Source organism: Schistocerca americana, chromosome 7, assembly GCF_021461395.2.
Source record: "Schistocerca americana isolate TAMUIC-IGC-003095 chromosome 7, iqSchAmer2.1, whole genome shotgun sequence".
NCBI lineage: Eukaryota > Metazoa > Arthropoda > Insecta > Orthoptera > Acrididae > Schistocerca > Schistocerca americana.
The window spans coordinates 516,598,715-516,625,403 of record NC_060125.1 but is presented as its reverse complement, the minus strand read 5'-3'; the positions used below and the strand labels follow the sequence as shown (position 1 = coordinate 516,625,403).

Sequence of the window (26,689 nt, the reverse complement as noted above, 5' to 3'; positions counted from 1 at the left end):
CCTGATGGTAGTGACTGCTGCAGAGATTTTGCAGAGAAAATGAAGCTCGACCAGTTTGACCACAAAACAGGTGAACTACTAACAAGACATTAGAAGGATCCAACTCGAGATGCTGCATGAAATAATTGGATGCATAAGATTAAATCCGTGTGAAATTCAATACTCATATGTATTCTATGGAGGTAGTATTAACATTGAAAAGAAATATACTAAGTGTACTGTCTTACAAGTGAAAGATGAGTTTCCATATCTTTGTTATGCAAGTGCACTGGGCTGTTTGGCCTGGTAAAACAAGTGTTTCGTATTGTGTTGTTGTAAGTGTATCTCTGAGGAATCAGGCTTTTGTACACCTTCTGCAGTGTGTTTCAAATAAATAATCTTAACACACTGTATCCTCGATTGTGTGTTAGCAATTAATTTAGTCACTGTCTATATTTTTATTGATAGCATTGTGAATATAATCACTATGTAAAAAGTACATCAGCAGACAAGCTGACATCTAATGCATATCCATTCATAGATGGCTTTACTGCTGTAAGTAAGTACAAATATATTGTTTCTGGAATTTATGTATTATCACTTTCACATGTTTCTTTTCAAAACTTATGATTTACTGTTCAAAACAACAACATTATGAAACAAGGACAGACTCTACTGAATTGTAAATGACTTTATTCAATTTCATGCTTAAAAGCTTTCTTTTACCTGAATTTTTATTTCTTGGTAATCCTTGTAATTGTCATGATCAATCACTTTAACTGGAGATATATTTGTTCCTTTACAGCCTTCAGGATTCCTGCACTTGTACTGGTTTGGTATTACATAATAAAGTTCATAATCAGCCTGGAATACAGTAAAAATACAATTATATAAAATATTATAAAACATAACAAAGTAAATGACAGTTGTCTATAAAAGAATCTGTTAAGTAGTATTACGTTTTGACAGATGGCAACAAGCTGAGGATAGGGGTAGGGCTCCAGCTATCAAATCTACAGGCTTTTTACCATCAGGGATTAAGGCAAAATGACAGAATGAAAAAAATGGGGAAAACTACTGGGCTTTGAAAATGTGAAGGTAGGTCTTACATAATTCAGAGCTAAGGATGCGGATAACAACTGACATATTGGTATGAGAGAGGATACAACCCAGTGAAACATCTCGTTTCTGTGTTCACTGACAAACAATCAAAACGAAATTATTAAACAACCTCAGTTTTTGGCATATAGTTCAGTTTTGGCCATTTAAACCATTGAAAAGATGTACCAGATATAACTGATTCATGTCCATATTTAGCATCTCCAGCTTCCAGAGAAGAACCTGTTTTTATTCATGCTGAAGATCCAGTTTTCCTGCATATTACTGCTTGTAATTAGTATACATTGACTGACACCTGTAATGCATAAATTTAATTTTTGCATTTCATTGAATGATCATATGAAGAAGATGAGAATGAAAAAAGGGGAAGGTTAAGGATTTATCAGTATCCATGTGCTTATGGGCAGAAAAACAAGGATGAAGAGACGAAATTTGTAAGACCTTCTTGAAGGAATGCTACCTGAGTTAGAACACACAGAATAAGTAAACAGATATAGCAAAATGGAGATTTAGCACGTAACTGTGAAGGATTTCTTTATTTCTTTTTTAATTATTGAGACTTATGTTAATGTTACTAACTCATAGATTGTTTTACAGGGCGTCCATAATTAAGATTCCAGTTTCAAAATGCTTTAGAAATAAATCTGAACAGCATATAATCGCTGTAGGGAATCATCCATGTTCAGGAGTCGCTTCCTGCTGGCCTGCTGATCTGGAATTTCTTGCTCACATGGTAGTGGGCAATGAATGGCCGTGGAAAATACTGTGGGCAGGCAAAGCCCATTTCCATCTACAAGCGGACATGTCCAGCTGAATTGCAGAACATTGGCAATGGAAAATCCACACACACATCAACCAGTACCACTTCATTCTGCAAAGGTGGTGCAGGTTGATGGCATTGTTCATTGTAAGGCCATATTTTTCAAGGAGATGAGCCCTGTGGGTACTGTCACCTGTACCACCACTGATTAACACTATGAGAGGCTTTTATGCATCAGTGTTATTACAACTCTTCAACAACATAGATGTGTGGGTAGTATCATTTTTATGCAAGATGGTACTCCTCTGCACATTGCACGGGCAGTGAACTGGCTTCTGCAGAGGCATTTCAGATATGCTAGAACTATCAGTAGTCATTTCCCCACAGAATGGTCGTACAGATCACCCGATCTTAATCTGTGCGACGTCTGGCTCTGGTGTCATCTGAAAGATGATGTGTTCAGTGCTCCAATTAGGAACATAGCTGAATTGAAGACATTCATTGTGCAACACATTCTGAATTGAATGTGACCCCCAAGACACTCCAGTCTGTCAAGGAACATGCTGTTATTCAATTTCAAATTGTGGCACAAAACAATGGACAACATACTGAACGTGTCTTGCATGAGTCTCACGACAATTAAAAACTGATGTCATTTTGCTTTTTATGCAGTTTTTGGTCCAAGGACAGTTAAAAACTGATTTTTTCCAACCAACGTGCTATGACCTTGCTGTGGTGGATGGGCTTACCTAACTAACAGTGGCACAACTGTTGACTGCCGAAGTCATGCAGTTATGCATATTGAACAGTACAGATAGTGTAATGTCCTACTCAAATAATAGCCGTCGTACTGCGACTCATCCGTCATTTGTATCTAATCCTGTTTACATTAAGAAACATAACAGCACCATCTACTGGTAAAATTTTCGTGATTTTTTTTCCCACGACATTTCCCCCTGCGTCAGTAATATACTGTTCAAATTTGACACCATTCTGAGCAATGCTTCCCTTTCTACAGCATTTTGAAACTGGAACTTTAATTAAGGGTATCCTTTACATACAAAAATGGCAACTAAGACATATTCCAACACATATGTAACCTGTAACATACTGGTTATAATTAACATGCAGCTACTCAGAGATATAGTGTGGGCTGTAATTATCGTATGGCTACAAAACTTGGTAGATATTCTAATGTGTTAATGTGGTAGAGATTTACGCTGAGAAAAAATTAATTCCAATTTTGGCAACCAGGTGCAAATATGGTGGTGCGAGTGCAAGAAAGATGTTATGAAATGTTTCCATATGTAATGGATTAAAAATGGGACATGGCAGGAAGGGTCAAATAAGTGAGAATGGCATAAAGTTTATTTTATTATAAACAGCTGCTTACACAATTTTTTCAATATGGGCACTGGAGACATCAATCAGATGCTACATCCATAAAATGACGTGATCAACAATTGCTCAAAAACAGTTCCGGAGGCGTCTGAGCAATGTGTTCCCCTATACTGGCCTTCAGCCCAGATAGAGATCGAAAGTGTTCCAGTTAAACACGTCCTTTTAGATATCCCCAAACTCTCACATCAAGTGGCTTCAGATCAGGTGATCTTGGAGGCCACACATCTGGGAAACCTCTGGAAGTAACACATTCATGGAAGATTGCATTAAGCAGATCTATCACAAGGAAAGTGACATAGGGTGTTGTCCCTTATTGCATGAAGACAGTGATTTCCACATCACTGTACTCTTCCAAAGCAGGAATCACAGGTTGTACAAGGACGTCTTGATGATGTGCAGAAGTCATGGTACAATTGACCGGTCCTCTGGGTCTAATCAAAGAAGAATGGAATGAGAATAATGGTGCTTGCGAATCCACACCACAGTCACATACATTGAGTGCAATGGCTCTTCGTGCACAACACATGGTTTAACAGTACCCCAAATTTGGCAGTTCTGAATATTTACAGCACCTTGTAGTGTAAAATGTGACTCATCACTCCATAGAATATTTTCGGGCCACGTCATAAATGTCAATCCGTGTCCAAAAACGAAGAGCTAATTCAGAACATTGTTGCAGATCGTGAGGTTTTAGTTGCTGCACCATATGCATCTTGCACGGATGTTGTTGTTGTTGTTGTTGTTGTTGTGGTCTTCAGTCCTGAGACTGGTTTGATGCAGCTCTCCGTGCTACTCTATCCTGTGCAAGCTTCTTCATAACCCAGTACTTACTGCAACCTACACCCTTCTGAATCTGCTTCGTGTATTCATCTCTTGGTCTCCCTCTACGATTTTTACCCTCCACGTTGCCCTCCAATGCTAAATTTGTGATCCCTTGATGCCTCAAAACATGTCCTACCAACCGGTCCCTTCTTCTTGTCAAGTTGTGCCACAAACTCCTTTTCTACCCAATTCTATTCAACACCTTCTCATTAGTTATGCGATCTACCCATCTAATCTTCAGCATTCTTCTGTAGCACCACATTTCAAAAGCTTCTATTCTCTTCTTGTCCAAACTATTTAACGTCCTTGTTTCACTTTCATACATGGCTACACTCCATACAAATACTTTTTGGAAAGACTTTCTGACACTTAAATCTATACTCGATGTTAACAAATTTCTCTTCTTCAGAAACGCTTTCCTTGCCATTGCCAGTCTACATTTTATATCTTCTATACTTTGACCATCGTCAGTTATTTTGCTCCCCAAATAGCAAAACTCCTTTACTATTTTGAGCCTCTCATTTCCTAATCTAATTCCCACAGCATCATCCGACTTAATTCGACTACTTTCCATTATCCTCATTTTGCTTTTGTTGATGTTCATCTTATATCCTCCTTTCAAGACACTGTCCATTCCATTCAACTGCTCTTCCAAGTGCTTTGCTCTGTCTGACAGAATTACAATGTCACCGGCGAACCTCAAAGTTTTTATTTCTTCTCCATGGATTTTAATGCCTACTCCAAACTTTTCTTTTGTTTCCTTTACTGCTTGTTCAGTATACAGATTGAATAACATTGGGGAGAGGCTACAACCCTCTCTCACTCCCTTCCCAACCACTGCTTCCCTTTCATACCCCTCGACTCTTATAACTGCCATCTGGTTTCTGTACAAACTGTAAATAGCCTTTCGCTCCCTGTATTTTACCCCTGCCACCTTTAGAATTTAAAAGAGAGTATTCCAGTTAACATTGTCCTTGTACGGATAGCATTATCAAATAGCCGACAAAACATTCCATACTACTGACCAAAGAATGGAAAATTCCCACGATATTGCACGAGCAGTAGCATTACCTGGGGCATGTGTTGCATGGTTAGTTACAGCATCAGCAACCTCATCAGTAACTTCCACTGGGCTAGGATGCCATCCTCTTCCAGGTACAACACCAACCTCATCCGTGTTTTCAAATTTCATTATCATCATCTTTAAACTATTTAATAACGTTGGACCGCTCTTCGGACCTGTCAATTGGCAACACTCTCTCAATGCAGCTCTGTGCTGCTGATCACACAAAACTGTTTCACTAACAGTGCATGCTGGCTCTTCTCTATTGCCATAATGTTCACTCACATTATGGCACGGATGTTATACCATGATACAGTGTACAGTGTCAGATTTGCATCTGGTAGTTACAATTGGAACTAATTTTTTCCCAGAGTAAACCGTTTCCACATTAGACATTAGCATACCTAGAAAGTTTTGCTGCTATACAATAATTACAGCCCATAATGGACATCTGTGAGTAACTGCACTTTAATTACAATGAACCAGTACAAATCCCACGGCTAATATAAAAAAAAATTCTTTAATTTTTTTATAATTTCTTATTCGTTAGGTTCTTCTGAGATAAACACAGAAATAGAAGATCAAGTATGTAACATTGGAGAAAAAGGTCAAATAACAGCTTTCATTACTTTCGTGAGCAATAATTAATAGGTGATGACAATAAATGTAGACAGAAATGAGTATGTGCGTCAAATCAGTGCACGTAAATAAATGAAAAAATAGCAAAATTAGTTGGTTAACTATGGTGCACATATTCATTTATTAAATAGTTTTGTTCTTGGTTTATAAAAGATATTCTCAGAAATATTCTGAAAGTATTTTATAAATATGACTATGAATCACACATCTTCATGGATGCAAGCAACGTTGTTTTGCAGTTCACATAAACTACTTGTGATATACCCACATTGGTGGTGCTAGTATATTTTGGAATATTCATAGAAAGCATGTGAATATAACACTTGCAAACGATTCCACATAAGTATGCACTTGTTAGATGCAGATTGTGTTAACCTGCCAAATATACATATGGCCAAGCTAGAATGTTGTTGGCTATGTTGACCCAGGCTCATCTGCTGGTTGTTCAACCCCCACCCCAATCGTGAATCCGCAGAAGACTGAGGCATTTACGAGAAGTGGCTTTGTCAACATTTTATGATATTCTGAGTAGCTGACAAGGAGACCAGTAAGGCTCTTTCCTTATATTGCTAACTGTGACAGTTAGTTCCTCTGCAAGAACCAGTGTCACTTTCTTTTGACACTGTGTAGTTTGCTGTCCTCCTATCACCACAAGTGTAACCATGTGGTCAATGCGCATGTTGAATTCCACAAACGTCGTGATTAGTTGGAGCAATCATATCGTGCTTGGGCGGCCATGCTTCCTGGCCTCAATCATCAGTTCGTCACAGTTGAGTCTCGGGTATCTTATGCAGACACCACAATCAAAGACACAATAATTCGTCTGGCACCAGATAAGGTGGTACGTCAATGTGCTCTGCAGTTTGAGGACCTTACATTGAATATTGCACAGCTGTTTGATGTCTCTCACACCACAGGCTGCTAATCAGAGGCTCGGGGTGGTGTCGTCGTTGACAGCATACAGGAAGGAGCTAACGGGCACTCAATTCTGACATTATCAGCGGACAGCGTACAAAACTGATGCATGGAGCCTGGTGCGCTGCAGGTGAGGAGGTAGCTACGGTGCAAGCAACCCAACCAGGCTGAGACAGGCTAATGCATCGTTGGCATCGCGAACAGCAAACGCCATTTTCTTTGAATCCCTCTTGTTTTGTACAGCATAAGCAAGCAGCCTGTGCCAAGTGGTTGGCCTCTTGCTATAAATGTAGTAAAAAAGATCACATATCTGGGGTATGTCAATCTATACCCCCCCCCCCCCCCCCCCTCCAAAAGACTCATTGCAGGAATCATTGGACATCAATTTTCATACTGTTTCATTATCGTGTCCATCGTTCTGTGCACATCAGAACAAACTTTTCACTGAAGTGAAGGCATTAATCTTACATAACGACACGGGGCCATCATGTGTGTACTCAACTCACAGACACAAATATGTGTAATGTATGTTTATTGTCCCGTCATCTAGCAAGAATGTATTTCCCAAGAAAATACTAACAATAATTAAGGATAAAATTAAACAGATATTAAATGTATTGGATAGGAAGAATAATGACGAAAAACATCAATGCGTGTTGTGAAAGACAGGTATAATAACTGTCATAACTTCAAAACGGACACAAGCATAACAAATTTGAAAACACTAATCAACTATAAGATGGATGGGTGTTTAGAATTTTAATGATGCAGCAACATATTAGTCACTGAAGGAAGGGAGCCAGCTCAATTGGGAAAAAACTGGCAAAAGGAACAGGACATAGCCTGTTCAAGGAAATATTCTGTACTTTGCCTGAATGATTTAGACCAGAGATGCAGAGGCCCCACCCTGCAGGCCACACGACGGCTGCCACTGAACTGATGGCAGCCTGCCACTCTCAGTTCATTCTTGTAATATACTTTTTTTAATACTCATCTTTCATTCCTTCCGAGAAACGAGAGATGGGCCCTGGTGCAAACTACTAAATGGCGTATTACAGAAGGATAATATTTATAAAACAAATGATGTAAACTTACTTTGTTGCATGTGGTCCTAGCAAGTGTGTACAAATCACACAAAACCTAAATTAGATCAATCAGATGAGGATTCGAACCCTCACTTCTCTAGAATTTCAATCCAGTGCTTTTATCACTGCAACACCTGGTAAAGATTTATTGACTTTTGACAGAGATCCTTACTTACATAAGACAGTAATCAAATATCTATTATGTGAGAAGCTACTTGGAAGAATATTCTGAGGAAAAATAGGGCATAAATACCAAGTTATGTGGCACTAATTTGTTAACAGTTAAACTGTACCTCTGCTGTAAAAATGTGTTTGCATTTTGCACAAATGTAACTTCTCCGAAACTCTAGCATTTTAGGTGTTGTAATCCTTATTACTGTCCCGGAAACTCTCAAAAAATTTCCTATGTCGTCATTGCGAGGAAATGCAATTCGGTGCAGTTCAGGACATACTGGTAAACCTGTAAATTAATAATAATATATGCAGGAAAATACTAGAAAATGTATGAAAATAAAGGTACTATTTTAAATTAACATACCTGTAATACGAGCATGAGTTTTTGTTTTTATGCTTAAATCACACTTCATCTCTTCGGACTGAGCCTCATACAAAGTCTTCTGTGCCTCAGCAAGAGACTGATCACATAATGGCAAAAAACGACTAGGTGCAGAAATGATACCATTGCCAAGATCAGCACTTCTCTCAAACAACTGAGAAAATCTGTTAGAAGAATCTATAGTTAATTATACTCGGTCAGCTTTAAGACAAATTTAAATGTTAAGTAAGTCATTAAAATTCTAGCTTCCATTCTGTGCAGCAAATTTTATCAATGTTTTGCTTGGTCATAACATTTTCAGTGAAAAACAAACTAATGTAAACGTGGATGAATTAAAATACGCACATTATATTACTGAATATGAAATGCAGCAACACAGCAGCAAAAGATACAATAACAATGATTTACAGATTTTGTCAGAGCTTTCTAAAGTCAATATTCAGTCACTGACAGAATAAAATATTAATTTTCTTAGATGAGACACTGAAAAAGTTGTTTTATCTAAATGAATAGTCACATTTTCTTTGTGCACCTATGGTATTTGTAGCTGCCACACAAACACTGAATATGCACATATACAGTGCATGAATTAATAAACTAATGAGACGTTTCAAAACAAGAGAGCAGAATTTTATGAGAAACAGGAAACTATAACAGCACAATCTTTACAGCCTTAAAATATTATCCCCAGTATATTTAGAAATGAGCTAACACGCAGTATTCGTATCTTCTGATTTTCCCAGAGTTTGGGCTACATAGCAATACTGAACTACATTTCATAAACACAATTTTAGAATATTTTTCCTCAGTTTCAAGTAAATGATCAATGCAATTATGTTTCTCTCCATATGGCAATCATTCTTCATATATGATAATTGCACTATGTGCAAGCCTGTACCCTGTATATTCAGCCATCACAATCATGGGTATGTTTCATGCATCACCTTAGGACAGAGATAGTCAACAGTAGAGTAGCTGAGCTGTTTACCATCAATCCTTCTGCAGTCACCACAGTGTCCGGGTGCACAAGCTGCACAGATACGCATCATCAAGGTCACGGTAAACAGCTAAACAGTGCTGCAGACACAGGCACCTATGTAGGTCCACACAGCCACTGGGCCTGTATTCCTCAGGCAAGGGGTACTCAGGTCGTTGCTAAGCCCCTGGTCACACAGTTCGGCTCCAGGCTGACTGCCAACGACCTTCGAGCGTATGCTTCAACCCACAATACCTGCTGCTGTTGCTACCCATCAAACAGTGCCATCTCACACCCTTGCCGGGATCACAGCAGCTGGATGTCCATCAGCCTCTCTGGAGAGCCTAACTGACGTCTTGTGCCTTCACCAGGATCACAGCTGCTGACTGTCCATAAGCCACTCCTGAAGGCCCCGACTCAATGTGCTTCTGCCTTGACTGCCCACGAGCTCGCAGCCTTGTGGCACCACGTCACTACGCTCTCCACAGCACCTCCCTGCTTATCACCACTACCAACGATCATGGGCTTCATCATAGTGGGCTCTTGCTACACATCATCACGGAAAGACATTTCAGTTGTACTCAATTGTGGACTTTCATCACCAGATAGTGTACTGAGTTTAAAGCATGGTTAATAAACAAACAATTGTTATTCCAGTACATCCATAACAATTGTTATTGCAGTACATGCATATCAATTACTGCCAACCACCCCACTTGGCTAAGGCTACAACAAATCAGTGAAGATAATGATTTCCTGACACAGTGCTCTATTTTGTCTTCCATATACAACAAATTAGCAAAGGGAATAATGGTTTCGTGATGCAGCACTCGTCCTTCTTGAAATAGTTCTTTTCTTCCATCTGCCATAGGCAACAACATGGTGATGAGGATAATGGATTAAAGATATAGTGCTCTTCTTTCATCCGCCATATACAACAACTTGGCAACAAGTTCGCTGGCTGCAGCGTAAGCTTCTGGCCTCTTCCACCATCGGACTGCCTCCCTTCTATCAAACTGAGTCCGATGCTGGCACGCCACATAGCATTTCAGCTGCTGGCACAGCCATAGTCGGCCTAAGGAAGCATTTTTTCAATAATAGTGGGGTTGGCAAAAGCAAACAGAACTGCAAAAAGTTCCTGGGTCGGAAAAAAGTTCAGTTCCTGAAAAGAAAACTGTAAGGAGGTTTGCTTCAAAATGGATGACAAATTTGTCATATTTCACCAATAAAGTAGAGCTAGAGCAAATTACTATGTGTTTCCATAGGCAGCTACTTATGATTAGGAGAAATAAAATCATCATAGCTCCCAGGCATGATAATGGAAAATTTATTATCTACAAAAGGTATAGAAATTAATGCAGGAATATGCGCAGGTGAGCCAGAATTTTAGGAACCAGGGAATCGCAGATAATAAACAAAATGTTAATGTCAATAGTGTGTTTCAGAACAACTAATTAATAATGGCCGAGTGGTGGGGGTGCGAGCAGTGGCAAGAAGTTGACATAATGTCCCAACACCAAGACTGAGCAGTAGACAGCATTTACGCAACTGTAGGTTGTGTTCACCAATACCTGATAAACCAAATCTACACACTGGACAGCTGATGGGGTGCGAATTGAAAGTCGTCCTAGATCACTCCCATGTGTACAGTTGTTAGCAATTGTTGAATGGGAAGTAGTAACTTGAATCCACTAGCTACAACTTTTAAGTATCAGAATTATGAGACAACAGTTTCTAAAAGTAAAGAGAGTAGAAGCACAATGAAGGTAATCAAAACAAGTGAAGTTAAATTATGAATATTTAATGGCAACTGGGGGGAAGGGGGAAGAATTTTTTGAATAGAAGGGGGGGGGGGGGGGCACTGCTTCCTTTTTAAATAAAGAAGGTTCTGGTACGGTGACCTTTGGGGAATGTTTTTGAAATTTACACTTCTTAAAACATTATTTTAACACTTTTCTGAGCAGTTTAAAAGTGTGAATACAACATTTGTGCTCGTAAAAAATAAAACTGTCATGCACATCAACAATCTTTTATTATATGTTTTATTAATTAAGTTAAGTATCATTTCTCATTTCATGATTTGTTACAAAAAAGAAATTGCAGTAGAGTAAACACACACAAATTTTAACTGTAAGATACTGAAAAAGGGGAAAAACTTAGACGTTTTAACTTAAGAGTTTATAAAACTGTCCAAAGCTTTGAAAGAGTTTTGTTGTACGTCTCTCCCCTCTCTGTTTCCTTGCTCTTGGTATCCTTAGCACAGTTCCATCCACAAAGCAGCCAAGCTTCCACGTGCTTTGAAAGGTCAAACTGAGTCAGTGGTGAGCCACTCAGCTTCAGGAAAAGTAGTGAAGAAACAGTTCTGTTAACAGACAGGCCCTACCATCAGTAATGATTGATTATTTGGGGAAAGCCTCTTTCACATTCACTATAGTAGACTGGAATTGTCTTGATGGCAGTTGTCAACAGAAGCAAATTTGTGGGTTACTTTGTTTTGTTTTCCACAATTTCCACCAAAGTTCTCATGTCAGTCAAAAATTGTATCTTGATTGTTCAACTGAAAGTGAACTGCAAGTGACCAAACCTATTTTTCCCCAAAAATACTGACTCTGATGTCTTTGAGCCAAGTGTGTCAACTATATGGGCTGAATTGAGTGTATCTTCCCCTCTCAGCATTCTCTTTTGAGTTACTTGTGAAAGGATGTCATCAACTCAACAAGATTCATGAGCAGGTCTTTACAATTAAATTCCCATAAATCTTTTGTTGTTGACAGATGCCACCACTTGCTCACAATAAGTTCCTGGACTGCCATTCTCAGCAATAAATGTGTAAATCAACAGCTGAAGTTTTTTATTAGTCTGAAATAAGTCTACATCTTGGTGCTGTAGTTCCTCACTAAAATCTGAAAGTTCTTGAAGTGCATCACACATCAGCTCAGCACCAAATCTAACACAAAGCACTTGGATATCAGTTGCATGATCATGCCTTCACATCTGAATGTGTGTGAAAAGTCACATGTTGGCTCTTCTTTTGCTGCTACAAAATGATTTGCAAGAACCTTGTTGTTTTGCCAGAGTGTTGAAAGTGTAAAAAAAAAACTGGATGCTATCCATCTTGTGTCCAACATCCTTCCAATTTTTCAACTGAACCCTAAGTATGCCCACAAACAATTGCAACTTTTGATTGTTCTTTTGTGAGGTGTGGTACAGAAACACACGGGTTTTCAGTGAATACTTTAAATCGATTGATACTTGTCATTTTATTTACTATGTTATTTACACAAAGTTCAGGGCTATGATAACAGTAATGCCAAACAATAATAGATGGAAACTTGTCATTAAAAAGAGTCCCAACTCCAGATTTTCATCCAATCATCACTGCAGCTCCATCACACGAGACAGAAATTAATATACTTTTTAAAAATTTTTCATCTAATTTCATGACATTGAAGCACAGTACGAAAAAAGCCAAGAGACATCACACTTCCAAGTTAAGCTACATCCAAAAATAAATTTACAGGGGATCCATGCTCAATTTTGTATGGCAAACTCTAATGTACAAAATTAGAGCTGATGTTTTGCTTAACATAGATGCTTTGTCAATGATGATTGCAAACTTATCATTCATTTGTACTATTTTCTGTACAATGTTTCCTTACTCCTGCACTAATATGGTTAACAACATTCACACATGACTTATACGAATATACAATTCGCCCCATACTCAATCCACTGAGCTCTTGAACATCATTCAAAGTTATTGAAAGATTGACTCTCTTTTGCAACCTTATAGGCAGTGTGAAATATTCTCACTGTAACTTCTTTCTCTTTTGACACAATTTTCAAACAAATGTTTTCCAGTTTTACTTTTTGGGACTCAGCTAAAAATTTTACAGCTGCTCCATGTGCAGCACTGTCTTTGTGAGCAAATATCTCCTCCCCCCCCCCCCCCCCCCAGTGCTGTGTGTTGCTCTCTCTCGCTCTCTCTCTCTCTCTCTCTCTCTCTCTCTTTTTAATATACAAAAGTTGTTCTTTTGTCAAAAGCCCAACACTTTGGGCCACTGTTTATCAGCTTTTCTGATGTCCCCTACAGAAGAAGATGAAGTGTCACTGGATGAAGCAGAAAATGTGGATTCTACTCTTAACTATTTTCACTGGCGGCAGAGGCGGGCACTTTTCAGTTTCTTTGTGTAGTTTTTGTCTATTAGGCTTTTACTGAAATAACTAGTTACAACGGAAGCAAAAATTTCACACACTTTGATTTTAGAATGTTACTCGAGGGAAATAAGCAAGCACAACAAAACAGTGACAGATTGAACAGGCACCTGGCCCACACAACCAAGCCGAATCAAATAAACTGACAGGAGTGATATATGGCAGTTGACAGTAGCAGAGCACATGCAGAGAGATGGACCAGGCAGGGAGGACAAAGATGAGTCAGCTGGCCACAGCCATCTCTCACTGCCTGCCACTACATATATCTAGATAAAGGACAGTCTAGTCTAACACCAAGAAGGCATTGTTTACATTGCTTCAACCACAGCAAAGTTCTATTGTACCACATCTTCACATCAGTGGTTCTGATTTTTCTGCAGAGGTAACAGTAAGGAGTACCGGTGTGTACCATCACAAATCAACCACTGGAAGGGACCAAAGCAAACACTGCAATATATGTACATTATTAAATGAATCTGTTGAACACTACAAAGAATCAGATAAACAGGGAAGTGTGTGCCGTGAAACAGGTGATGAATCTTGTAAGGAAGAAGGGGCAAGAATAACGAAAGAAGGACTGGAGGGTCCAAAACAGGAGAATGTAGATGGTGTTGGGAGTGGTAAAGGTAGACTCATTTGTCTTGCGGGGAAATGTGAAAGAGGATGACAATAATGAGGGAGGAGGATAAAGTCAAACAATGGAAACTCTGGGTAGGAATATCAACAATGCAGGAAAGGACAGACTGATGTTTACCATAAAGAAGGCATGTCAAGTTGCAGACAGGCACAATTAAAAAGACACTCACATGTAGCTTTCAGTCACAGCCTTCATCTGTAAAAAAACACCAGAAAACTGGAGGGGGTGGGGAAGGAGAAGGGGAAAGGATAGTAGTGTCTGGGTGGGGAGAGAGACGAATGCTGTCTGGTGGAATGTGCAGGGACTAGACTGCCAGCCGGTGTAGCATCAGGAGGTTGTGGGGCAGGGAAGTGGGGAAAAAAGGAGTACAAAAGGAAAGGCGCAGAGAAAGATGGGCAAATGCATTGGCAGGGGCTGCATATAAACAGGGTGGGAGATGAGAATTGGGAGGAGATGATAGGGCAGAGGGGGTGGGAACTATTGCATGGAGGGTGTGGGGACAGTAAGTTACCGTACGTTGAGGCCGGGATAATTGTGGGAGTGAAGAATGCATTGTACAGATAACTCCCACCTGTGCAGTTCAGAAAAACTGGTGGAGAAGCAAGGATCCAGTTGGCTTGGGTAGTGAAGCAGCCATTAAAATCAAGTGTGTTATGTCCAGCTGCATGCTGTGGCACAGGGTGGTCTACTTTGTTCATGGACACAGTTTGGCAGTGGCCATACCTCCTGGTGGACAGCTGGTTGGTAATCATACCAATAAAAAACGCTATGCAATGATATTGCATGACTGCAGCAGAGCTGGTAAATGACATGGCTGCTTTCACAAGTGGCCTGGCCCCTGATGGGATAGGATAAGTGTGACAGGACTGGAATAGGAAGCGCTGGGTGGGTGATTTGGGCAGGATTAGCACCTGGATCTTCCACAGGGATATGATCCTTGTGGCAAGGGGATGGGATTTTGAGTGGCATAAGGATGGACTAGGATGTTGTGGTGGTTGGGTGGGTGACGGAACACCACTTCAGAAGGGGTGGAAGTATCTTCAGTAGGTGTCCCTTATTTCAGGGCACGATGATAGGTAATCAAATCCCTGGCACAGGATGTTGTTCAGTTGTTCCAGTCTGGGGTGGTACTGTGTAATGAATGGGACACTTCTTTGTGGGTGGTTCTTGGCGGTGGTGGGAGGATTGGAGGTGTGATGGGAAATGGCACAGGAGATCTGTTTATGGTTTAAGTCTGGGGGATAGTGCCTGTCTGTGAAGGCACTGGTGAAACCCTCAGCATACTTGCAAGGGAGTTTTTGTCACTGCAGATATGCCATGCCTGGGTAGCCAGGCTATATGGGAGTTTTTGGTGTGAAAGGGATGACAATTGTCAAAATGCAGGTACTGTTGGTGGTTGGTGGGTTTAATGTGGACAGAGGTGCGGATGGAGCCATCAGAGAGGAAGATGACAACATCTACTAAGGTGGCACGCTTGGTTGATGAGGGCTATGCGAAGCAGATGGGTGAGAAGATGTTGAGGTTCTGAAGGAATGAAATAAGGTGTCTTTGCCCTGAGCCCCGATCATGAAGATATCATCAATGAACCTGAACCAGGCTAGGGTTTTTTGGTAGTTTGGGGGGTTAGGAAGGGCTCCTCTAGATGACTCATAAAAAGGTTGGAATAAGAAGCTACCATGAGGGTGCCCATGGCTTAGCCACAGATTTGTTTATATATCTTTCCTTCAAATGAGAAGTAGTTATGGGTTAGGATAAAGTTTATAAGATGTATGAGGAATGGGGTGATGATTAGGGACCCAGGAGGTAAAGCAGCAGGTATGGTCGAGAGCCGATGCAGGAAGTGGTTGGTTGTCTTTGATGTGGGCGGCTGGAGTTTGGGCTATTGGTTGGAGGTGTTGGTCAATGAGAGCTGAAATTCTTTTAGTGGGGGCACAATAACCAACCACAATGTGGTGTCCAGGATTGTTAGGTTTGTGGATTTTGGGGGGCATGGGTAGGTGTATGGGATGTCCTAGGGGTGAGAAGGGAAATGGATTCAGGAGAGATGTTCTGGGACGAGCCTAAGGCTTTAAGCAGGGACTGGAGTTTGTGTTGGACACCTGGGATGGGATCACTCTAGCAGAGTTTATAGGTGGAGTAGTCAGATAATTGGCGAAGGCCTTCTGCCAGGTTGCCACTAAGATTCATAACAACAGTGGTGGAACCTTTGCCTGCCAGTAGGATGATGTGGTCAGAATTTGTTTTGAGGTTGTGTATGGCTGTTCTTCTTCTACTGAAAGGTTGGTGTTCTGAGTAAGGGACTTGGGGATGGATGGTGAGGATAAGTTGGAGGTAAGGAATTTCTGGAAGGTGACCAGTGGGTGGTTAGGTGGGAGGAGGGGGGGGGGGGGGGGTTATGAAATGGAAGAGGCAGGGTTTGGTTGGTGGGATTGGCAGCAAAAAAGTGCTTCCTTTGCACAGATCGGGAGAAGGAGAGTAGGTCTCTGACAAGTCCAGCATGGTTAAATTTGGGTGTAGGGCTAAAGGTGTAGCATTTGGGTAGGGCTGTAACTTCTGTGGAGATGGGGGTTTTGGTGGAAAGGTTAACAAAAGTGTTACATGAATGTTTTGGCTTTGGATTTAGTGGAGGGTTGGTAGAGAGTTTTGGGGATGTGGCAAGTTTAAGCGGTCAGCTAACCAAACACTGGTCACCTTCCAGGAATATAAACAAAGCCACATCACACCCTTATGGCACCCTCCTATGCCAACCTTTTTATGGGCCATCTAGAGGAGAACTTCCTAGGCTCCCAAAACACAAAAACCCTAGTCTGGTTGAGGTACATTGATGATATCTTCACGATTTGGACCCAGGGCAAAGACATCCTATCTTAGTTCCTTCACAACCTCACCAACCACTAACAGTACCTGCATTTTGACAGCTGTGATCCCTTTCACACCAAAAAATCCCTCCTATATAGCCTGGCTACCCAGCGATGGCACATCTGCAGTGACAAAACTCCCTTGCTAGTATGTTGAGGATCTCACCAAGGTCTTCACAGACAGGCATTATACCCCAGACCTAGTCTGCAAACAGATCTCCCATGCCATTTCCCCATCCCCACCCCTGCCCCCCAAGAACCAGCCATAAAGGAGAGTCCCCTTCATCACCCAGTACCACTGCGGACTGGAACAATTGAACCACATCCTTTACCAGGGCTTTGATTACCTATCATCGTGCCCTGAAATGAGGGACATCCTACCCAAGATACTTCCAACCCCTTCTGAAGTGATGCTCCATCGCCCACCCAACCTCCACAACATCCTAGACCATCCCTAAGCTACTCCTAATCTCAACCCCTCGCCACAAGGATCATGTTCCTGTGGAAGACCCAAGGTGCAATCCACCCACCAAGCATTTCCTATTTCAGTTCTGTCACAGTTTATCCTATCCCATCAGGGGCCAGGTCACCTGTAAAAGCAGCCATGTCATTTACCAGGTATGCTGCAATCATTGCACGGCTTTTTATATTGGTATGACTACAAACCAGCTGTTCACCAGAATGATTGGCCACCTCCAAACTGACCAAGAGCAAAGAATATAAATTGGGAGACAAATTTACGGAGATTCACAGAGAGAAGGCAGATTTAATAAGGTACTTTAACTTATCATTAATAGACAGACTGACTAATGTTCAAAGGACTATAGTGAAAACAATCCCGAGCATATGTGTGTAACCTCTAGAAACAAATAAGGTTTCGATTTACTGTAAGAGTCAGAAATTAATAGTTGTGGAGAGAAGGCAGAACAGACAGTTATTAATCTGTTAAAGTGCGCGTCATTAATGTTGGCGGCCGAGTTTAGGTTCGTTCTGCGCATCTGACGTCACAAAACACAGTCAGCCAATTAACAGAGAACGACGGTGCCACATCTCGACTGCAGTGCAGAGCATGGATGTGTGTCTTCAGTTTTAGAAACGTTCAGTCATAAATAAAGTAATAGAACAAAAGCAATGTCTTGATAGCAGACATTCTTTTATAGAAAGTTCGGAAAAAGCATTCCTTATACCAATTGCTTCATATTCTATTAATTAATTAAACCAAACAAGCAATAAGACTCCTAATTCGGGCGGCAGGAAGGAAAGGTGTTTGTATCACTCTCACGAACCGCTTTTTCGCAACAAAGAACAGTGGTAATAGTTTATTTCCTATTGTACTTCGACGAAGCGTGAGTAATTTATAGTCATACAAACAGTGTTAGTCAGTATTTTGCGTGACGTGTTATACGCCTCATGTCGTTACATTGTCAGATGAGGTGCGTTAGCGTAACGGTTAAGGTGTTGGACTGCTATGCTAAAGGTTGTGTGTTCAAACCTTGTGTGGTGCTTAATATTTTCATTATTTAAAAACAATATCGAAGTGCCTTACTTCGCGAATTATATTCGTTTGAATGCAATTTTTTGAAATTTCTAGTGCTTTGTCTCTTCATTAACCCTTTCGCTGCTGCAGACACGTGCTCCCCGCATTCCGCACTGTGCGCGATTGTCATCACTGCACTGCTCGCCTGTGCAGACACATGGTGTTCCCACTGCTTTGACACACTTATCATTCAATTTCGCAAAAACTATTTGGCTCAAAAATTTGATTTTTACACGTCTTCTTGACTGGTACCTTCCCCCCATAAATGACTTAATTTTGTTTCGATGTTCAATGCAGTTATTATGCAGCATTAAATGTAGTAAACCATTGCACGAAATTTTGAAGAGTTTGCAGAGGTAGAAGTCCATAGCGCATACTTTCCGTATGGTAGATTTTAGTTGCCACAATGTTGAGAATGAAATGTGGACAAGATACCTAAATTTCATATAAAATTTACTGGACCATTCCAGGGCATAGGTGGACTCCTGTATGGTCGCTACCAAAGGACGGCGGGAGTAGCACTGGTCGATACCTTGTAGACTGCTCGAGGAGTCAGTACAGAGAAGAAACAACTAGCCAGGGCATGAGCGGATGTGCTCAAGAGCATGAGATATGGCCACTAGCTCTGCAGTGAAAACACTACAGCCATTTGGCAAAGAGGGCGAAGCCAACGTGACCATCAGCCATTAGGCCGTCAGTGTAAACCACTTCATGGTCCCGGTACATGTCAAGAATCGAGAAGATGTGACAGTGGAGAGCCGCGGGGTTAACTGAGTCCTTAGGACCATGTGAAAGGTCCAGACGAAGCTTCCGCCTAGGTGTACACCATGGAGGTGTACGTGAATGGCCCTCGAGTGTAGGTAGTAAAGGCAAGGACCCCATGTCAGGCAGAAGAGATCAGACGCAAACCGCAACCGTAAGCCCTGACCTGGGCCTCCGACATGGGAGATGAACAGCCGTGGGTGGGAAAAGGAGACAGTAATTCGGATTCTCAGGAGAACTATGAATGTGTCCAACTTAACTGGCAAGCAGTTGTGCGCGCCTAACCTTCAATAGAGGGAGTCCGGCCTCCACCAGGATGCTGGTCACCCAACTCATCCTAAAAGCTCCCGTTGCCAGTCTAACACCACAGTGGTGCAATGGGTCGAGTAAACACAATGCAGAGGGTGCCACTGAACTATAAACCACAGTCCCATAGTCAATGCAGGATTGAACAAGGGCTCTGAAGAGCTGCAGCAGTGTAGAGCGATCTGCACCTCAGGCAGTAGAGGGCATTGAGGTGCTGCTAGCACTTTCGCTTAAGCTGACAAAGGTGAGGAAGCCAGGTCAACTGGACGTCAAAAACCAGTCCTAAGAATCAATATGCCTGTACTACAGTGAGTGGATCATCATTAAGGTAAAGTTCTGGTTGAGATGAATAGTACAACACCGACAGAAGTGCATGACAAATGACTTTGCGGCTGAAAACTGGAAGCCGTTGGCTAGAGCCCATGACTGCGCCTCGTGGATGGCTCCCTGCAGGCACTGCTCAGCATCACCAGTACCGGAGGAGCAGTACGAAATGCAGAAGTCGTCTGCATACAGAGATGGTGAGAAAGACGACCCAACAGCTGCTGCTAGGCCATTAATGGCCACTAAAAATAGACGCTCAATACAGAGTCCTGCGGGACCCCATTCTCCTGGATGTGGGGTGAACTATGGGAGGCACCAACTTGAACATAGAAAGTACGGAGCAATAGGAAATTTTGGATAAAAATCAGGAGTGGTCCCGGGAGACCCCACTCATATAATGTGGTAAGGATATGATGTCGCAAGGGCGTGTCGCAAGCTTTTCATAAATCAAAAAAGATGGCAGCCAGGTGTTGGCATCTGGAAAAGGCTGTTTGGATGGCAGACTCGAGAGAAACTAGATTATCAGTGGCAGAGTGTCCCTGACAGAAACCGCCCTGGCATGGAGCCACATGACTCCAGGACCCAACACAACTGCCAACTTACCATATGTTCTAACAGTTTACAAAAACATTGGTGAGGCTGTTAGAACAATAGCTATCCAAATCAAGCGGGTATTTGCTGGAGATTGAGCACTGGATTGATGGTGTTCTCTCACCATTGCAATAGAAAGACACCATTGCAGCAGATTCGGTCAAAGATGATGAGGAGATGTCGTTTGTAGCTGGACGAGAGATGTTTGATCTTCAGACTGTGGATCCAATCTGGCCTAGGAGCTGTGTCGGGGCAATGTACAAGGACACTGAGGAGCTCCCACTCTGTAAAAGGAGAATTTTAGGGTTCGCTGTGACGTTCAGTGAATGAGAGGGCTTTTCTTTCCATCCGCTGTTAGAGGGTGCGAAATGCTGGGGATAATTCTCCGCCGCGGAGGCTCGAGCACAGTGCTCAGCAATTGCGTTTGCATCAGTAGATAACACGCCGTTGATGTTAATGCTAGTGACACCTGTCGGGGTCTGGTACCCACAAGCATGTCTGATCTTCATCCAGACTTGGGAAGGTGACATCTGGCACCCACTGGTTGAGACATACCTCTCCCAACATTCCTGTTTCCGTCTTTTTATAAGCTGGTGAATGTGGGCAAGGAGCCGTTTAAAGGCTATTAGATGCTCTATGGAAGGGTGCCACTTATGTCACTGTAGAGCTCACCGATGGTTTTTAATGGCCTCAGCGATTTCCGGTGACCACCAAGGTACTGACTTTCGCCGGGGGCACCCTAAAGAACAAGGGATAGTGTTTTCTGCCACAGAAATGATTGTTCTAGGGACCCACTCAACTACCACATCAATGGTAGCATGTGGGGGAGATTCAACAGTGACAGCAGAGGTGAAAGCTTCCCAGTCTGCCTTGTTTAAAGCCCATCTTGGTAGACATCCAGGGGGATGGAGCTGGAGGAGTGACATGAAGATGGGAAAGTGGTCACTGCCACACAAGTCATCGTGGGCTCTCCACTGGACAGATGAGAGAAGTCCTGGGCTACAGAAGGATAAATCAATGACCAAGTAAGTGCCATGAGCCACACTGAAATGTGTGGGGGGCCCCCAGTATTTAAGAGGTAGAGGTCGAGGTTGAGGTAAGACAGGGAAGTTTCAACATCTCTCCCTCGGCCAGTAAGCACAGTGCCACCCCACAAGGGGTTATGGGCATTAAAATCTCCCAAAAGTAGGATAGGTTTAGGGAGCTGATGAACCAGTGCAACTAATGCATTCAGGGATGCTGCACCATCTGGAGGAAGATATACGTTGCACAGTTATTTCTTGCATGGTCCTTATCCTGACAGCCACAGCTTCAAGAGGGGTTTGAATGGGCACAGGTTCACTGCTTACCGAGTTCAGGACACAGACACAAACTCCACCTGACACACTATTATAGTCGCTACAGTTCTTGTAATATCCTCTAAAGCCACAGAAGGCATGGGTCTGTATTGCTGGGAACCAGGTTTCCTGCAGAAAGCAGGTGTAAAGCTTAACCCATCTAGTGCCAGTGTCCTATTTTGAGGACAGAGCACATATTTATTTATAAATACATAATAAATTATTGATTTGCAACTATTACTGTTCTACGTCATTTGTTGATGCTTTTTATAACAAATCTATGCTTACAGGAAATTAAAATCAATAACCCCTACCATTAATTGATTATTGAATACTAAGGCACACTTTTCGTTATTACAGGTATTTACTTTATCGACAATTTAGTAATATTTGAAATATGTGGCAAAGATCTTTTTGCGATTATTTATAGTCAACAGTGAGTCTTTTAAACTACTTGCATTGTTAGCTCAATTGGAGTTATATTCATTGCTTTCCTTTGTTATAAAATTTGGTGTACTCGAAATAGGACACTGGGACTTGGTGTTATCATTTCAGTTATTTGTATTGCTGCATATTCGAATATGAAACTCTGCTACTGCTGATGTATTTTCTTTTTAGAATGTGTAATTTTACCAGATTTTGTTGCTGAGGTAAGTAACGACCCCTCTTTTATATATGAAGTTACTTTGAAATTTGCAGCATATTATGTAAGTATATTTATGAATATGTTACCCATTACTAAATAACACAGTTCCAGATGGACAGAGGTATTTACACATTCCCTTTTCTGTAGTTTGTGCTACTGTATTATTCTTTCATTTCACTTTATTTTATTTCATTTCATTTCATTTCATATAGATTATAATGATCAAGAGTGGTCCTAAACATGCTGGACTGCACTGAAAAACCCAAGAATCATTGTGTGTACTTTGACAATTTCTTCACTAGTAGAGATTTTCTGATTCATCTGAGAAATTTGGGTTTTCGAGCAACTGGGACTGTCAGAGGGAATCGATTTGGTGACTGTCCACTACTGAGCAGCAACGAACTGAAAAAGACAGTTTGAGGAAACTATGACTACCAGTTTGACAGGAATGGTGAAGTCTTATTTGTTCGATGGCATGACAACAGAGGCATTACAATTAGTACAAATGTTGACAAAGTTGAACCTTTGGGAGCAGCTACACTGTACAGTATACAAGCAAGTAATAAGACAAGTGCAACAACCTGCCGTTTTGAAGTCGTATAACGCGTACGTGGAAGGTGTTGACACCATGACTGGTTAGTTGGAAAATATGCGACGGTAATTAGAGGGAAAAATGGTACTGGGTCCTATTTACACGTACGCTGGAAATGGCCCTCATAAATGCCTGGCTCTTCTACAGACTAGCACATGGGAAAAATGCACTGGATTTACTGGATTTCAGACGTGCTGTTACAGTTACATACCTGAAATTGGACACTGGAAGATAGCATATTAGACCTCCAAAGGAATATCCATCAAGTCAGTTGAGAGTGATACCAGACATCAGGTTTGATGGAATTGGTCATATGATTGACAAAAGAAGCACGCAAAGAAGATGTGTAAGAGCTAAATACAACAGGAAACCTAAAACATATTGTGTTAAATATCGTGTAACACTGTGTGTGAAGTGTTTTGTACCATTTCACAAGAAATAAATAGTTAAGACTTGAATATAGTTTAGTATGCTATACGATACTGTTAGATCCCAGCGTCCGATTTTGAGGACGGCCATTATATCAGCATGTATAAATATTCTCTGGCTATTTTTGTACTTATTGTGGTTCATACACTATGTACATTATAATTAAGGAATAAAAAATTCAATTTTTAAAAAAAATTAATTTGGGCCTTAATGGGTTAACATTTACCATAGCTCAGCCAGGTGGTGGAAAAAACCACAGCAATTCCACTGCAGGTTGATGTTATCGTGAGGCTGGGAAGGCATGAAGCACGCAGGGAGGCAAGTTACACCTCAGGGTCACCTGCTGCCACCAATTGAGTATTTGTATCCATTCCTACTGTGGATGAGGCATCAGTGAGATCCAGGTCCTCGGAGGACACTAAGATTTCCACCTCACTCTCAGATGCAGAATTGGTAGGGAATTGTCCTTTTTCTTAGCAGACTTCTTTCTTTGCTTGCCCTCACTTCTCTTTAGGAGCTTGCTGGGAGGACTTCTTCGAAGTAGCTTCAGGCATGGAGGAAGACCGTGAAGCTCTTCGTCCAGCAGCTTTTGGCTCCTTTAGCCTCTGGCGAGTGACCTCTGTGGCATTAGTAGAGACCTTGGGAAAGACAGTCCTAAGGGACCCCTTCCGCACGAGAGGAGCTGGAGGAGGCTGTTGCTTATCCAGCTGGGGGGAGGGGACCAATGTCCCCTGCATTTGGGGGGGGGGTCCCTTGCTCCCAAAGTAGGTACTTTTTTTTGCAAGCAACATAAGGTGATTTCCCCCCTACCACCAAGGGGGCTGTCAACCAAACGGGGTATAATCATTCTAATTTACGTTTAGCCTCTTGGTAAGTCAGCCAGTCCAGGGTCTTGTACTCCATGATTTTCCGCTCCTTTTGGAGTACTGTGCAGTCTGGTGAGCAGGGGGAGTGCTGCTCTCCACAGTTGATACAAGTGGGAGGAGGCGCACATGGATGCAGTGGACATCCGCAGTCTCAAAACGTGACACTGGAAGTGCAGCGGGAAGACGTGCCCGTATTTCCAGCACTTAAAGCACCGCATACGGGGAGGGACGTATGGTTTAATATCACAGCGGTAAACCATCACCTTGACCTTTTCAGGCAATGAAACACAATCAAAGGCCAAAATGAAGGCACCGGTAGCAATCCTGTTGTCTTTGGGTCCCCTGCAAATGCGACGGACGAAATGAACACCTCGCCGTTCTAGACTGGTGCAGAGCTCGCCGTCAGACTGCAAGAGGTGGTCTTGATGGAAAATAATCCCCTGGACCATACTGATGCTTTTATGGGGAGTGACGGAAACAGGAATATCACCCAGCTGGTCACAAGTGAGTAACTCCTGGGATTGGGATGGGGATGCTTTTTGAATCAAGACTGCACCGCTTCTCATCTTAGACAGCACTGTCACCTCCCCAAACTTATCCTCAAGATGTTGAACATAAAATTGAGGCTTCGTAGGTAGAAAGGAGTCCCCGTCCATCCTGCTGCAGACTAAATACCAAGGCTAATATGGCTCTATTCTTTCTGTAGCTCTATGTTCCTCCCATGGTGTAGCGAAGGAGGGAAACGATTTAGGGTCATATCTGTCAGCATTGTACTCGATCTTCCCCTTCTTAAGAGACTGTTGGTGCCATACGGTCACCGCAAGAGATGACTTAGTTTGCTTCATTGTGGGTCATATGCCCTGATGGCACCCGCACCAATCAGGGGTTCTCTCCATGGGCGCCACCCAGTCACAGCAAAAGTCACCTGGCATGATGGCCGTTGCCAGGAGTCCTCATGCCCTAGGAAGACAGGCATCTACGCCTTGGCATATGTAGGGAGTTTGCAGCTCAGGCATCAGCAGTGCGATCCCTGTGTTGTCAAGGGGCTACCACTAAATGGGCACATGAAGGTCCCCCCACAACGGACTGGCTACCATGCTGGATACTGGGCGCAGAGAAATCCAATACTGTCAAGGGGCGAAGGAGGACAGGAGACAATGGAAGAAGATGACATACCCCAGAAAGTGTCCTCGATCAAACAGTTGAATTGCAGGTGAAGATGTAAAGCCATGACAAGAGGTTCAGGAGATTGAATCTAAGGGCACTAGGGATAACTCGTGCACCATGTATGGCATCCTTCCCCATATGGTCCAACGCTTCTGTAGAATTTGGAAAGTGGCAGGTCAAACCATAAAATAGGACCTGAACTTTTAGTGCTGAAAAGTGAGAGACTCCTTTTAGTCACCTTCTTACGACAGGCAGGGATACCTCAGGCCCATTCTAACCCCAAGACCTGCAGGGGGTTGATAAGAAATAAATGGTAATAATGCCTGTTGCTGGAACTCAAATAATTATTGCCCCCAGGAAAGTAAATAAATCCATTAAGTATGAAGTATTGCCCCCCCCCCCCCCCCCCCCCCATGAACCATGGACCTTGCCGTTGGTGGGGAGACTTGCGTGCCTCAGCGATACAGACGGCCGTACCGTAGGTGCAACTACAACGGAGGGGTATCTGTTGAGAGGCCAGACAAACGTGTGGTTCCTGAAGAGGGGCAGCAGCCTTTTCAGTAGTTGCAGGGGCAACAGTCTGGATGATTGACTGATCTGGCCTTTTAACACCAACCAAAACGGCCTTGCTGTGCTGGTACTGCAAACGGCTGAAAGCAAGGGGAAACTACAGCCGTAATTTTTCCCGAGGGCATGAAGCTTTACTGTATGGTTAAATGATGATGGCGTCCTCTTGGGTAAAATATTCCAGAGGTAAAATAGTCCCCCATTTGGGTCTCCGGGCGGGGACTACTCAAGAGGACGTCATTATCAGGAGAAAGAAAACTGGTGTTCTACGGATCGGAGCGTGGAATGTCAGATCCCTTAATCGGGCAGGTAGGTTAGAAAATTTAAAAAGGGAAATGGATAGGTTGAAGTTAGGTATAGTGGGAATTAGTGAAGTTCGGTGGCAGGAGGAACATGACGTTTGGTCAGGTGAATACAGGGTTATAAATACAAAATCAAATAGGGGTAATGCAGGAGTAGGTTTAATAATGAATAAAAAAATAGGAGTGTGGGTAAGCTACTAAAAACAGCATAGTGAACGCATTATTGTGACCAAGATAG

At 42.2% G+C, this 26,689-nt stretch overlaps 1 protein-coding gene across 2 annotated transcripts in view; it reads right to left on the bottom strand.

Moving 5' to 3' along the window:
• The window catches only part of LOC124623186 (DNA helicase MCM9-like), a 163,755-nt gene that overhangs the window by 119,252 nt on the left and 17,814 nt on the right, over window positions 1-26,689 (bottom strand). The window contains exons 3-5 of one of the 2 annotated variants that reach the window (XM_047148990.1): window positions 8,322-8,503; window positions 8,077-8,243; window positions 706-843 (exon numbers count right to left, since the gene is read on the bottom strand). In XM_047148990.1, the coding sequence (XP_047004946.1) occupies window positions 706-843; window positions 8,077-8,243; window positions 8,322-8,503 (487 nt within the window). Of the gene's footprint in view, window positions 1-705; window positions 844-8,076; window positions 8,244-8,321; window positions 8,504-26,689 lie in introns of those variants that run through there. The other variant, XM_047148992.1, reaches the window with a different exon arrangement.